The 12,940-nt window shown below is 44.0% G+C and overlaps 1 protein-coding gene and 1 pseudogene across 1 annotated transcript; both read left to right on the forward strand.

The window, feature by feature from the left end:
• LOC132005834 (zinc finger protein 850-like) overlaps nucleotides 1-12,940 on the forward strand; it is a 43,325-nt pseudogene that overhangs the window by 13,659 nt on the left and 16,726 nt on the right.
• Nucleotides 3,878-5,422, forward strand: LOC132005551 (KRAB domain-containing protein 5-like). Its single transcript, XM_059382788.1, has 3 exons — nucleotides 3,878-4,147; nucleotides 4,490-4,616; nucleotides 5,104-5,422. The coding sequence occupies exons 1-3, from the start codon at nucleotides 4,097-4,099 to the stop codon at nucleotides 5,202-5,204; spliced, it is 279 nt and encodes a 92-aa protein (XP_059238771.1). The 5' UTR covers nucleotides 3,878-4,096; the 3' UTR covers nucleotides 5,205-5,422.

A 12,940-nucleotide genomic window follows, 5' to 3' on the forward strand; every position in this document is an offset into this window, starting at 1 on the left:
ACATGGGATACTGAGGAATATGCAGGAACTACCGCATTTCAGGTGTCAATTTCTTTCTTCTGCCTTTCTCTTGCTTGTCGTTTCTTTCTTTCTTTCTTAGTTTCCTTCCTTCTTTCTTTCTTTCCTTTACACATTTTCTCAGCTAAGAGACAGAGGGAGCACATGAGTGAGGAAAGGGAAAGAGGGAGAAACAGATTCCCCACTGAGTGGGGAGCCCAACTCAGGGCTCCATCCCAGGAGTCTGGGATCATGACCTGAGCTGAAGGCAGACCCTTAACCAACTGAATGGTCTGGGTCCCCCTTGCTTGTAGTTTCTTTCTTTCTCTCTCTTTTTTTTAAGATTTTATTTATTTATTTTACAGAGAGAGATCACAAGTAGGCAGAGAGGCAGGCAGAGAGAGGAGGAAGCAGGCTCCCTGCTGAGCAGAGAGCCCAATGCGGGACTTGATCCCAGGACCCTTAGATCATGACCTGAGCCAAGGCAGAGGCTTAGCCCACTGAGCCACCCAGGTGCCCTTCCTTGCTTGTAGTTTCTGAGGAGGAGAACAAAGTCAAAAGTGGTGTGGATAAAATTAAATTTCCTTCAACTTCCAGTCTGTTGATAAATACCTGAGAAAGGCATTCCTCAGGGAACTCACAACTGCCTCAAGGGTAATATTTTGTTGGATGCAAAAAGCAGCCTTAGCTTGACACTAGCCACACCTTCAGGACCTTGTAATTTCTCTTTAACATATGAACATCGATAAATAAAACTTAAAAAAAAAAAACAAAACAAAAAACACTGACTGTAAACTGGTTCAGGGTCCAAGTCCCTACTTGGCTGTGTCGGGTATACTTGGCCCAAGCTTAAGCATGTCAAATAAACCCTCGTGCAATTGCATCAGTGTTCTTGGTGGTCTCTCAGACACGAAAACTCAATCACCTGTGCAGTTTCAAGAAGGATTTTACCTGCTGCCCCTCCCCCTCACATTCTACCCATCCATTTGGTGGAAACAACAATGTAGTGTTACTTAAGGGCTGCAGGAGTCCTCAGTGAGGCCAGGATGTGGGATTATTTCCTTATATTTTAATTTTTTTTTCTGAGAGTGGAGAGCAGGCTTTGGTCCACGGGGAGGTAACCAGGTCTCTGCTGCTTTAGTCTGGGAAGGTCAGGCCCATGCAGCACCCAGTTCCTTTGCTGAAGCTGAATTTGTGGGCAATCCCAAGGAGGCGAAGCCCCCTGAAAGCTGAGAAGGAAAAGCCAAAGATTAGTCTCATGGTAGGAGCGCATTTGAATAGCTCCTGACAAAAAGCACTAGGAATTTGGGCCTTTTCTGCATTTCAGTGTCCTGCCTCCAGGGAAGCAGTTTTGGGAAATCTGTGTTCTCCGGAGGCTGACCCATTCAGTGGTGAATCCCAGTTCGGGTTTTCCCCCCTGTCCTGACGGCTGTGACCACAAGAATGGCACAGATGTGGAAGTAAAAGTGCTTTAACTCCCCTCTTTGTCTGTGTCCCAGGCTCGGACCCTGGGAGAAGGGTCACACTCCTCTGAGCCCGCTGGTGTTAAATAATCTCTGATCCACAAGGTCTCCCAGGGCTGCACAGTTCCTCGGCCAGGATCCAGCCCGGTCCTTGAACAGTTTCCAGATGCACAGGCTCTGTTGGTGGCCTTAAGAGCACTTTCCCCCGATACTGCTGTGATTTCTCCACAGATACCTTGTGGAAAAAAATCCAGAGGACGAAGGGAAAGGAGAAATGGCCAGTTCTCAGGTAAGCCTGGTGTCTTAGGAGAGGCCATGTCATGTTTTCCTCCTGAAATTCCTCACTTTTAGAAATTGCAAATGTTGGTTCCTGTAGTTTTGATGTTTCTCCCTTCTGTTTTCACCTGATTTGAAGGTCTTTCCAGAAATGATCCTCAAGGCCAGGTCCTCAGAACCCTTCTCTGTATCCCAGAGCCTTCTGCCTTACAATAGGACAGCAGCAGCTGTCAGTGGGAGTTCAACTCTTGAAAGTACTGAAAATAGTTTCTGAGTGACAGACGCACAGGGGAAGCCTTGAGTCTGAGATTGCTGCTGCTGCTGAGGTCTGGTCCAGGGCGGTCAGTGAGGGAAAACCTTTCTCCTTTAGGCCCCGTGTGCTTGGTTTTCTCAGTGTTGTGTAGTCCAGGGGTCAGGAAATCGAGAAATAAACTCGATGGATTTGGGTCCAGAATTAACTCTAGATGTTCTCTGAGAGAAAAGTGTGGGATGGGGGAGTTCTTGAGACTTGTTCTTTAGAATGTGAAGTAGATATTTTATGTAAAATACACTAGTTAAATTACACTAGAGGGGAACCTGGGGGCTCAGTTAGTTAAGCCTCAAGACTGGCCACGATCTCAGGGTCCTGGGATGAGCTCTTACCTTGGCTGCAGGCACAGCTGGGAACCAGCTTGAGAGCCTCTCCTCTCCCTGGCTCTTGCACTAAAGTGTAAATGAATCTGTAATTAAGTTTATACTGCCTCCTAGGGGACATGGAGACTTGTTGTCTAACTGTGTCTCTGCCAGTCAGGTGGGTGCCCCGAACACGGGTCCATGATTGGGTGGAGGAAGTCACGTGGGATTGAAGAGTTCACCTGAGGCAGAACCACGCTCTTTCCAGCTCACAGAATATCCTGCAGGCGGCAGGCGGCAGCAGAGAGATATCTGCAAAGAGCAGTGGGTGCGGTGGGGGCTCTTTTTAGTGCAGGAAGGTGAGGAGTTAGGGGCTAAGGGAAGTTTCCCTCTTCTGAGCACTGCCCTTTGTTGTCAGTAGTTCATTGGTTAGTTCGGGTCTGTGGCTCCTTTGAGGTGAGTCCCCAGATGGGCCTGTCTGGGCTCACTGGGGCCCGTTCTCCATGCCTTTACTCAAGCCCGCTTGCCTCAAAGCAGCCGCTACAGAAACTGTAGGTGATTGACATGTATATATATCCTCTGTTTTCATAATGAGATTCCTATTCTGAATTCCTGCTTTCAGACCACAAAAAAAATACAGTGATAGTGTGTCCTTGGGTGTGCCTTGACACCGAGATCACTTTGTTTCCTATGCTTGGGGTAAACTGGATTTATTGTCTTGCTGCTCTTTGCCAGATCCCTCCCCTGCTATGTTTATATTTTCTCTCTCAATCATTTATAGGGAACGTGCAGTATGCAGAGATCATCACAGTTCAACTGGAAATTGCTTTGTCTGAGTTTCTCTTGCTTGTAGCCTTTTTTTCTTTTTTTAAGAATTATTATTTGAGAGAGAGAGGCTGAGAGTGCACATGAGCAGTAGTGGAGGGGGACAGGGAGGAGTAGACTCCCCGCAAAGCAGGGAGAACAATGTGGGACTCCATCCCAGGTCCCTGGAAATGGGACCTGAGCTGAAGGTGGACGCTTAACCAAGTGCCCTTGATCGTAGATTCTGAGAAGAACCAAGTCAAAAGAGATGTGCATAACATTAAATTTCCTTCCACTTGGCACCATTGGTAAATACCTGAGTAGGCAGAGTAGGACATTCTTCCTGGAATTCACAACTGCCTTCATGTTGATTGATGTTTAATTAGAGGAGAAAAGCAGCCTTAGCTTCTCAGTAACCAGAGGTCTGGGATTCTGAGAGTCCTCCTTAACATAAGAAAATCCCTTTGGAATCTTCTTTATCTCTTTCCCCCAAATGCATGTTGGCCATCATCCTCCATGCATGTCCCCCACTGATACAGATCTGCAGGTCCTCTGTCTAAGGTTTCCCTCAACAGTAGTAAGTGATCTCATCATCACACCAGCCGGGGCCTCAAGGTCCTGGGAACTGTGCTTTCAGCTTCCTTTTTTTTTTTTTTTTTTAAAGATTATTTATTTATTTGACAGAGAGAGATCACAAGTAGGCAGAAAGGCAGGTAGAGAGAGAAGAGGGAGGAAGCAGGCTCCCTGCCAAGCACAGAGCCCAATGTGGGGCTTGATCTCAGGACCCTGAGATCATGACCTGAGCCGAAGGCAGAGGCTTTAACCCACTGAGCCACCCAGGCGCCCCCAGCTTCCTTCTTGAAGGCTGCACTCCTGAGCCACTCACCGTTTTAGCGCAGACTGGGTTCCTACTCACAGTGCAATGCCTCTGACCTGTGGGGCCTATGACTCTGCATCATCAGGAAGACCACAGCTTTAGTACCGAAGACATCTCAGTAAGTGTTTCTTCATCATCCACTCCTGCACACCAAGATTCACATCAGAAATATCTCATAATTCCTTCTGGAACATTGGTTCTTCTCCTGCATGCCAGCAGTGTGCACTGGACAAGGAGCGCTCTCACCTCTCTGTAGTTGGTAGGGTTGACTTCTGGGAGTGGAGGTGGTCAGTCAGTACTGCCCTCTGTCTCATGGGTTTTTCTTTTATTCCACACTCTTGTCCTGGAGCAGGAAAAGTCAGGTCTTGGGTTTAGCTAGTAATATTAACTCCCTCTTTCATCTTAGGAACCATCATGAGCTGTGTCAATGGCCACTTGGTGACTGTGGTATTTATTGCAGGGACAGCTGACATTCAAGGATGTGGCCATAGAATTCTCTCAGGAGGAGTGGGGGCACCTGACCCACACTCAGCGGCAACTGTACAGGGATGTGATGTTGGAGAACTATGGACACCTCTGCTTCTTGGGTGAGGAAGACTACTTCCAGATTCCCCAAACCACACTCTGGGTTTTCTGCTTCCTGTGAAGATTGTCTCTTGGACAATTTCTGTTTGAATAACTGGAATTCAGATCCAGACAGAGAGGGGAGTGAGGAGGGGTTTGTACATGTAGAGAAAAGCCATCATCATGTGTCCTTTTCATTTTTAGCTTCTCAAGGTAATACCCCCACTTCTGTAGATGAGTCGCAATTCTAAACACTTAGTGGCAGAGAATGGTGCTGCTCACATGTTAAACTGAAATTTCCCCTTCTTACTATGTCTACTGCTTGGAAGTGCAGGTCAGGATGTGAACATTGGAAATGCCTTCAGTGTGTTCTAAAGGGACTGTAGGGAAATAGCTTTTGGGAAACAATTTTCTAGAATTGTACAATATCCTCTCTTCTGTGCTGAACACAATCCTGATGGAAAGTTAGAATCTCTGGCAATAGTCATTTTCCTTTTTCCTTGTAAACAGGTCTCACTGTGTCAAAGCCGGACCTGATCACTTTTTTTGGAGCAAGAGAAGCAGCTCTGGGATGTGAAGAGAAAGGAGACCAGAGGCTTCCATTTAGGTAGGTGGGAATGAATGAGGCAGATGACAGAGGGGAGGTCCAAGTCTGAAGGAGGAACATAGACCTTAAGCTGTGGTTCCACTAGCTGTCCTTGAATGAAAATCAGCTGGAGACATGCCCGGTTTTATTTCTCTCATGCTCCCAGAGGGACATCTACTCTCCCACATTATCAAGCTCTTGCATTCTCTAAGGATTCTCCTTCAGCTCTAGTGATGGTCTGCCACATCCACAGGGAAGACCAGGAGGTTCTCCTTGGAGGGGGGATGCCCCCTAGTCTGAGAGCTTCTCCATTGCTTTGAAGGCCCTGGGGAAGTCATCCTATTTCTGAGGACTTGTATGCTCTCACTGTTGTTAATTATGATTTTCATCATGAGACAAGTAGGTCAGGGTAGTTGTATGCACACTGGGTTTTGGTGCAGAAATTCCCAGAACACTGGAGACAGATTTATAATGTTTTCTGCTTATGCTTTGTAAAGTTATGGAGGCTTTAATCTTATTCTTAGAAAATTGACATTTAATAACTGCATCAGATAACAAACCACCTCCCTAAAATGAGACAATGTGCAGTTCTATGTCCCTTCAAAAGTTCTTTTTTCTTTTTTTTTTTTTTCCATGTTATGTAATTCAGAAATTTCCCCTCTCTGTGTTCATTCCTCAGTGGTGAAATAATGCAATGTCTCTGTTTCCTAGCCTTCTCACATAAGTAATGCTGTTGGGGGACTAGCACATTTAGAACTCAACTTGGAGCCTTTAATAAAGTCTCACTTATGTAACTCAAAAAAAGGATAAGCTTTATGCTTTTTGCCAATAAAATTATCTGTATTTGATTGTGTTTGTGTATCATTCATACATGCTCTGTGATTCCTACTGTTAATTTCTCTCCCTGGTGAGCAGTGAGTGAATGTTATACTGTGTCTAGGTAAGTTGTCATCAACATAGAATTAATTTCATCATGTATTTGTTGGTGAATTGTTTTCTTTCAGCATGAGAGAAAAGAGTTCCTGGAATTGAAAGTAATTTTGAAATGCCTTACATCTGTGTATCATGTTTCGGTAAAAAATAAGAAAGATTTATTTTATCTTTAATTATATTACACTATGATGTGCCTTGGTACCTTCCTCATTAATTTTTGTGTCTTCTGTGAGTATTTTCATTGTGGTTACCTTAGAGATTCCTTTAAACAACTTAGAGGTAAAACAAAGCTTTTGAATCTCAGTACTGTGAATTGCACACAAAACACTTCTTCCTGTCTCCACCCCTGCGCCCACTTTGCTAACCAATGTCACAAATTCTAACATTTATGTTGTGTAGTTTATGACCTACATGAATGACTTTTATACTTTTTTAAAAACAAAATTCTATGGCAGAAATAAATGTGACCTAGGTAATTCCAACACTACAGGTTTGTATAACTGTCTAAATACTTATGTTTAGCGGAGAACTTTAGGATCTCATCTGGTTCAGTTTCTGGGTAGAATCCTTTTATTTCATTGAGAGAGTGTTCCTTTAATCAAGACAGGTCTACTGGTAAACGTAGAGGGGTCTTTACTTGGGAATGTCTTCATTTCTACATTTGTGGAAAAGAGTTCTGCCTGATAAAGTATTCTTGGTGGTATTTTTCAATCTTCTAGTAACTGAGTACATTATGGCAGCCCCATTCTTGTTGGGACTGCTGGGAATCCCACTACTGCTCTTCTAGGAGCTCTTGCACAAGGTGAAGTGCATTTGGCATACTGTTTCAGAAGTCACTTTTCATCTGTGATATTTGATGGGTTAATTATAATCTGTCACTGGTTCAGTGGCAGATTATAATTTGTTGAAGAATTCAACAAATTATATAAAAACAGATTATAACTTGTTGAAGAATTCAAGCTCTTCAACAAGAGCTTGAATTGTCTCTTGTTTGCACATAGGTCACCCTCATCTCCTTATGGGGTCCCCTTAATGTGCATATTGGACCACTTGTTGGTGTCCCACGAGTCCCTCAGACTCTCTCCTTTTCCACCTATTTCTTTGGTCCCCTCGGTAGAGAATTTAGAAAAAGTGTTTTTAAGAGTTCTGTATCTTTCTTCTGCTTCATCAAGTCTGTTGCTGATCCCTTAGTGTATTTTTAAATTCAGTAATTGTACTCTGGGACTCTCAGTTTCTGGTTCCTGGGTGTAACACTTTTTGTCTGTCTGGATTTACATTTTGGTCATGCTTCCTTTTCCGATAACGTTTAGTTACTAGTTACCTGTTGTCTTCTCTTTTTCCTCCATGCGGATTTTTATCATTATAATTTGAAGTGCTTGTGGTTTGTTGTTGTTCTTGTTGTTTTGGTTTTGGTTTGGTCTGGTTTTGGTTTGTTTCTTTTCTTTTTTTTTCCCCCCCATGTATGGGACTTTATTTATTATTTTTATTTATTTATTTATTTTTAAAGATTTTATTATTTATTTGACAGAGAGAAATCACAAGTAGGCAGAAAGGCAGGTAGAGAGAGGGGGGGAAGCAGGCTTCCTGCTGAGCAGAGAGCCCGATGCGGGACTCGATCCCAGGACCCTGAGATCATGACCTGAGCCGAAGGCAGCGGCTTAACCCATTGAGCCACCCAGGCGCCCTGTATGGGCCTTTATTAACTTAGGGCCAGTTTTGGAGATTTATTGTTCCCTGTTCCCTGTTCCTCTGATTGGAACATAGTTTTCTTTTTCTTTGAATGTGTTGTGATCTTGGAGTAGTATTTGGGAATTAAAAAACAAAAACAAACAAACAAACAAAAACAGTCTAAGGGCCCAGGATTATAGACTTGTTTTCTTCAGGAGAACACTAATAATAGCAATTCTGGGTTCTGTCACACATGACTTGGGCATTTGCCAAGTCTGCATTCCTGTTATTTCCCAGTTTCAGGAAGAGGAGTTACTACTTTAGAATGAGTGATCCCTGCCCCCTCTTTGCCTTCAGCTCTGTCGTCTCTTCCTTGTTTGAGCAGGAGCTCACCTGTCTGAGTAGCCCCCACACTGCCTCCACAGGTGCCCTGATTCCTCCTCTAGAGGTTTCCCATGTCAGGCAGGTGAAAAGAAGCCAGATCACTGAATCTGCAAGTCACTCACTTGTCTCTGTTAGAGTCAGATTTAGTAATGAATAAAGGAAATGTGTGTTGTGTATGTTGTGTGTTGTGCATGTTGTGTATGTGTGTCCAGACAGTAACATGACCACAAGCACAGAGGGTTTCTGAGAGTGACTTCTGCGGGGATAACTCAGGATTGACCTGTGACTTGGTTCCTGCAGAGGTTGTGCAAATTGTCCTGGGTCAGAATCACCGGGAGCACTTGTAAATCTTGGATTGCCCAGGCTTACATTACCATGTCAGTCGCTCTGGGGGCAGCCACCAACCTTTCCGTCCTTACCCCATCTCAGGTGGCTATGTAGGGACTAGACCTTGAGAACCTACATCTTGGGACACATTCATAGTTGTGTTCTTCAGGAAAGGTAGTAGCCAGTGTGTAATGTAGTGAGATACACAGCTGTGTAGTCTTGGTTCTCCAGGCATGAAAGTGGATTGGTGTATGTTGGGCCTTTCCTGTGGCCATTTCCAGGATGCGTGACCTTTGTTTCTACTTCTAAGTATTCAACTAGGAAACCACTCAGGCTACCTATGTGTGGTGTGGGCTGGAATGTTCACTTTGAAGTGTCCGTTCATGGAAGCTGTTCTGTGTGAGGACGGCTGGGTGAACCATTGAGGGTCAAAGAGAAAAGGAACAATCCGAACATGGGTCACCTTCTAGAAGGGCATATGTACTGTGTGCTTCCTGTTCCTGTGTAGGGCACCCAGATTCAAACCCTGACTCGACCAATAGTGAGAGGTTCCCTATACCTTCCTTTATCTACATGATTTCTTTCTGTTAGAAGACAATAGTATTACCACTGACCCATAAACTCTAGAACATGGAATACATTAATAGCAGATACAGCATCAGTAACTGAGACAGACTGTGCAAAGGAATGTGTCAGATACTAGTGAATATTTTTTAAAAAATTTCTCTTGATCTTAGGAAAAATTTTTTAAACCATATCAAAGAGAAAGAATCCCTTGTGTTTCTCTGAACACATCATTATATTTAAAATTTTAGCCAGAAAGGTATTAGAAATTAACATATTCCGTGGTTTCTTTTGTGATTGAGGTTTTCTATTTTTATTTCCCCACTTGGCTAATAAAGTGAAATGTATTCTGAAAATGTGTATTATGCTTTCATTTCATTTGCTTACACAAATCATTTTAAGATTTTGTTTCTTTATTTGAGAGAGGGAGAGAATAAATACAAGTTAGGGGAGGGCCAGAGGCAGAGAGACCAGGAGACTCCCCACTGAGCAGGGACCCCAGGCAGGGCTCTTTCCCAAGACCCTGTACCAGGACCCAGTTTTTAGTCAGAAGCTTAACTGAATGAGCCACCCAGGCTTCCCTACACAAGTCATGTCTTGATATATAGATTCTCATGGCCATGATCTTGTATCAGACTTCTCTGTTGTTTCATCTTTATGTCTTCCCCCTCTAGTGGTGTTAGCAGTCTCCCAGGACCACATACCCAATATCAGTTGTGATGTCAAAGATCTTCCATGGGCCTCTGTGCTCAGATCAATGATTATTCCTCTTTTCCCATAGAAGACATGCCTCCAGGAGCTGGGCAGTTGCCATAAGCTTTGTGGTGCAGGCTGTCCCTGCAATTATGGCAACCTGATAGATGTACCACTGTCGCTCTTTACTTCACTGGAGATAGGATAAGTTCTACAGCTTTTATTGCCAGACAGGGGAGCATAGGCAACTCACTGGAGATTCCCTGTAATGTAGTCTGACCCACACTGACAGCCTTTGGGTGAAAGATTTCTGACATGACGTTGGATGCGCACTTCTTTGTTAGGTTGACAGAGTGGCCAGTGATGTGTCCCTGGTGGCACAGAGTGCATCTTGGGGGTCTTCCAGACCTTCACAAGTAGCCCTATGGCTAATTATTGGAAGCGTCTTAAAGTCAAACCTTCCAGGTACATTGACTTTGTGATCTACACTGTATGTGACTGTATATCACTGCCAGGTGAGCAGCAAAAGATCATAAAGGAAAATGTATTGGTTGCTGTTGTGGATACCTGCCCCGAATCATACATTCATATATGTGCCTTCTACAGTCTTGTCACTATTCCTTGAAGTCATGTAGTGATGTCATGATCTGCGCAAGCATTTCCTTGGTTGATGTTTTAGTAATACTTGTCATTCCACACGTTTGTGTATAAAAAAGCTTGGGAATATAGTGAATGCATCTGGCTCTTGGGTAGAGGACAGATGAGTTTATTGTACAGGAAAACAGATGTTTCTTTCTGTGACAAAGGACTAGGCAGATACATTGAATGTTCCTTGATGATACTAGGGTTTCCTATGCTCAGAGTCTCACAGAAGTGACTCAAACCCACCTCATGTGCAGTGTCTCCTGGTATCAGTTGTGGGTGCGCAAATGGCCAGTGGAATTAGTGTGATGAAGACATTTATGATGTTTGCTGAGTCACAAGTCATAAGATGCTTAGACTTTGACCTGGGAACCTTTTGTCGTCTGCCAGGATTGGGAAATGGTTACAGGCCACCTGGTCACAGTTTAGAATGTGTGTCATCTTGGGCTTTTCATATTCTTGGGATTATCCATGGACTTTATTCAAAACAAAATAGATATTCATAAGTGTGTTTCTTGTTTGTTCATTTACGTTGTTGTTTTGATTGTACACTTAAGTGAATATATATGGTATTTGTCTTTGTCTGAGTTACTTGACAGTGCATAATACTTTGTGGTTTAAACCACGTTGTCACAAATGACAAGACTCATGAAAGAAGCAGAAACAGACCCATAAATATAAGAAGTAACCTGACTGTTACTGGTGTGGAATGGAGAAGGATGATGGGCAGCATGAGGGAATGGGAATGGGAAGCACATGCTTCCAGTTGTGGAATAATGAGTCATGGGGATAACAGAATATAGGGAACTCGTTCAGTGGTATAATGACAGCATTTTATGGTGCCAGATGGTAGCTACTTGGTAGTGAGCAGAATAGAACCTATAGAGCCGTCTAGTCCCCATGTTTTACACCTGAACTAATGGAACATTTAAAAGAAAGCAAGATAGATACAGAGAAGCATATGACTTTATAGGCTAAAGTAGTGTCTTAAGGAGGTACAGGCAAAGAAAGTAAACCAACTGTGCAAAATAAGCTAATCCTAAGTATTAGTAGTAGGATAAAGTCCTAGGAAAGCAAACTGATCTGTACCACAGTGGAGATACAGGCGCATAGTGGTAGAAGGGAGAGAGCAGGGGAAAGACAAGCGTCTGCCCAGCAGTGTGAAGAAGTAAATTGGTAGATTAAGAAGAGCCTGTGGTCCTCACAGGCTGAGCAGCTCAGGGGGTACATGGAAGAACAGTCATTTCTGTGAAAGCATCTTAAGTCTATTTCCCTACAGTGTGTTCTCTCTCATGTCTCACCATTACAGAGTGTGTAATAATGGCCACATGTGTCAGGAAGGCTTTTCTGTGTAAGTGGATTCTTTTGGGAAGACCAGAAAGTGCAACCAACTTTAATAACTGTACTCATTTTACACAAAGTCAGTTTTCAGGAGGAAGCCTAAGTTGAAACAAGTGATCCTATAGCCTGAAGACATGGGTACTAATACAGATGCAGGGGAAACTTAAAATTGATAAAGGCCACGGATGCAGGGGATCCAAGCTACAAAATCCAACGTTGCAACCGGAAGCAGATTACACCTGCATTTGTTGTCAAGGAAGGAGTTATTTCCATGAATACGGTGGCTGTGGTGAATTTGGGTTGGGTGGTTTGTTGCTCTTAATGTATGATCCTGTTTTGGGAATTGCTCTTTGTTGTGTAGAAACAAAACTAATTTTTATGTGTTGGCTTGTGTATCAGCTTTATAAAATCCGTATGAGTTTTAACAGGATTAACACAATAAGGATTCCCAGGAGAAGCAATGGCAGTAGAGTAGGAGGATTCTAGACTCATGTGTCCTGTCATGAGCACCACTAGGCAACTGTCAGGTCATCCTAAATGCCAGACATTTGGGCTGAGGAGTGACAGGACAGACTCCCAAGTGAAGGGAGAGAATAGGCCACATGGAAGATGGAGACAGTGTGGAGACATGGTTTAGGGAGGAGAGGAGTATAGCATTGTGGAGGGCAGGGAGCCCCGGCTGTGCAGTAGGTGTCATGACAGAGGAGCACTCAGGGGATGCCTATGGAGCTTCCCCAAAGCCATTGGCTTGGAAAGGGAAAGGGTTGAATTTCATGAGTTCTTGGAACCAGCACATCTTAAAGCCTGGAGTTTAATGGGCAGCAGATTTGGATGGGATAGAACTAGGACGGCACTGGGGTGCTCCTGGAGAGAAGGCTGGCAAACAACCTGGGGCCTCACAGCATGGAAACAGCCATCTGAAGAACACCTGGGGTGCACAGTGGAGAGAGTATTCAGTAGTCTAGGAGCACATTCCTGAGAGGAAACATTCAGTGACATGTGGCTCCAAGAACACAGGATTTGGATGAAGCCATTTCCCTCTCCCGTCCTGTAGCATAAAGACTGAGCCCCACTCAGTGAGGACATTGGCTGTCTACCTTGGCCCTACACCAGGCCTTACACCAGGCCCTATTCCTGTGTTCTGAGTAGGCTTCCCTTCTCAGTGAGGCTTGCCTCAGGCTCAACAAGGTCAGCCCCTGCCCACACCAT

The sequence above is a fragment of the Mustela nigripes genome, chromosome 17 (assembly GCF_022355385.1).
Source record: "Mustela nigripes isolate SB6536 chromosome 17, MUSNIG.SB6536, whole genome shotgun sequence".
NCBI classification, from domain to species: domain Eukaryota; kingdom Metazoa; phylum Chordata; class Mammalia; order Carnivora; family Mustelidae; genus Mustela; species Mustela nigripes.

What these genes read in the sequence shown, in the direction of transcription:
- LOC132005551 (XM_059382788.1), top strand. Translation starts at nt 4,097, where the DNA reads ATGACTCTGCATCATCAGGAAGACCACAGCTTTAGTACCGAAGACATC. An exon ending in TTAGTACCGAAGACATCTCA is followed by an intron (nt 4,148 to 4,489) that starts GTAAGTGTTTCT and finishes TATTTATTGCAG; the next exon opens with GGACAGCTGACATTCAAGGA. An exon ending in TGGACACCTCTGCTTCTTGG is followed by an intron (nt 4,617 to 5,103) that starts GTGAGGAAGACT and finishes CCTTGTAAACAG; the next exon opens with GTCTCACTGTGTCAAAGCCG.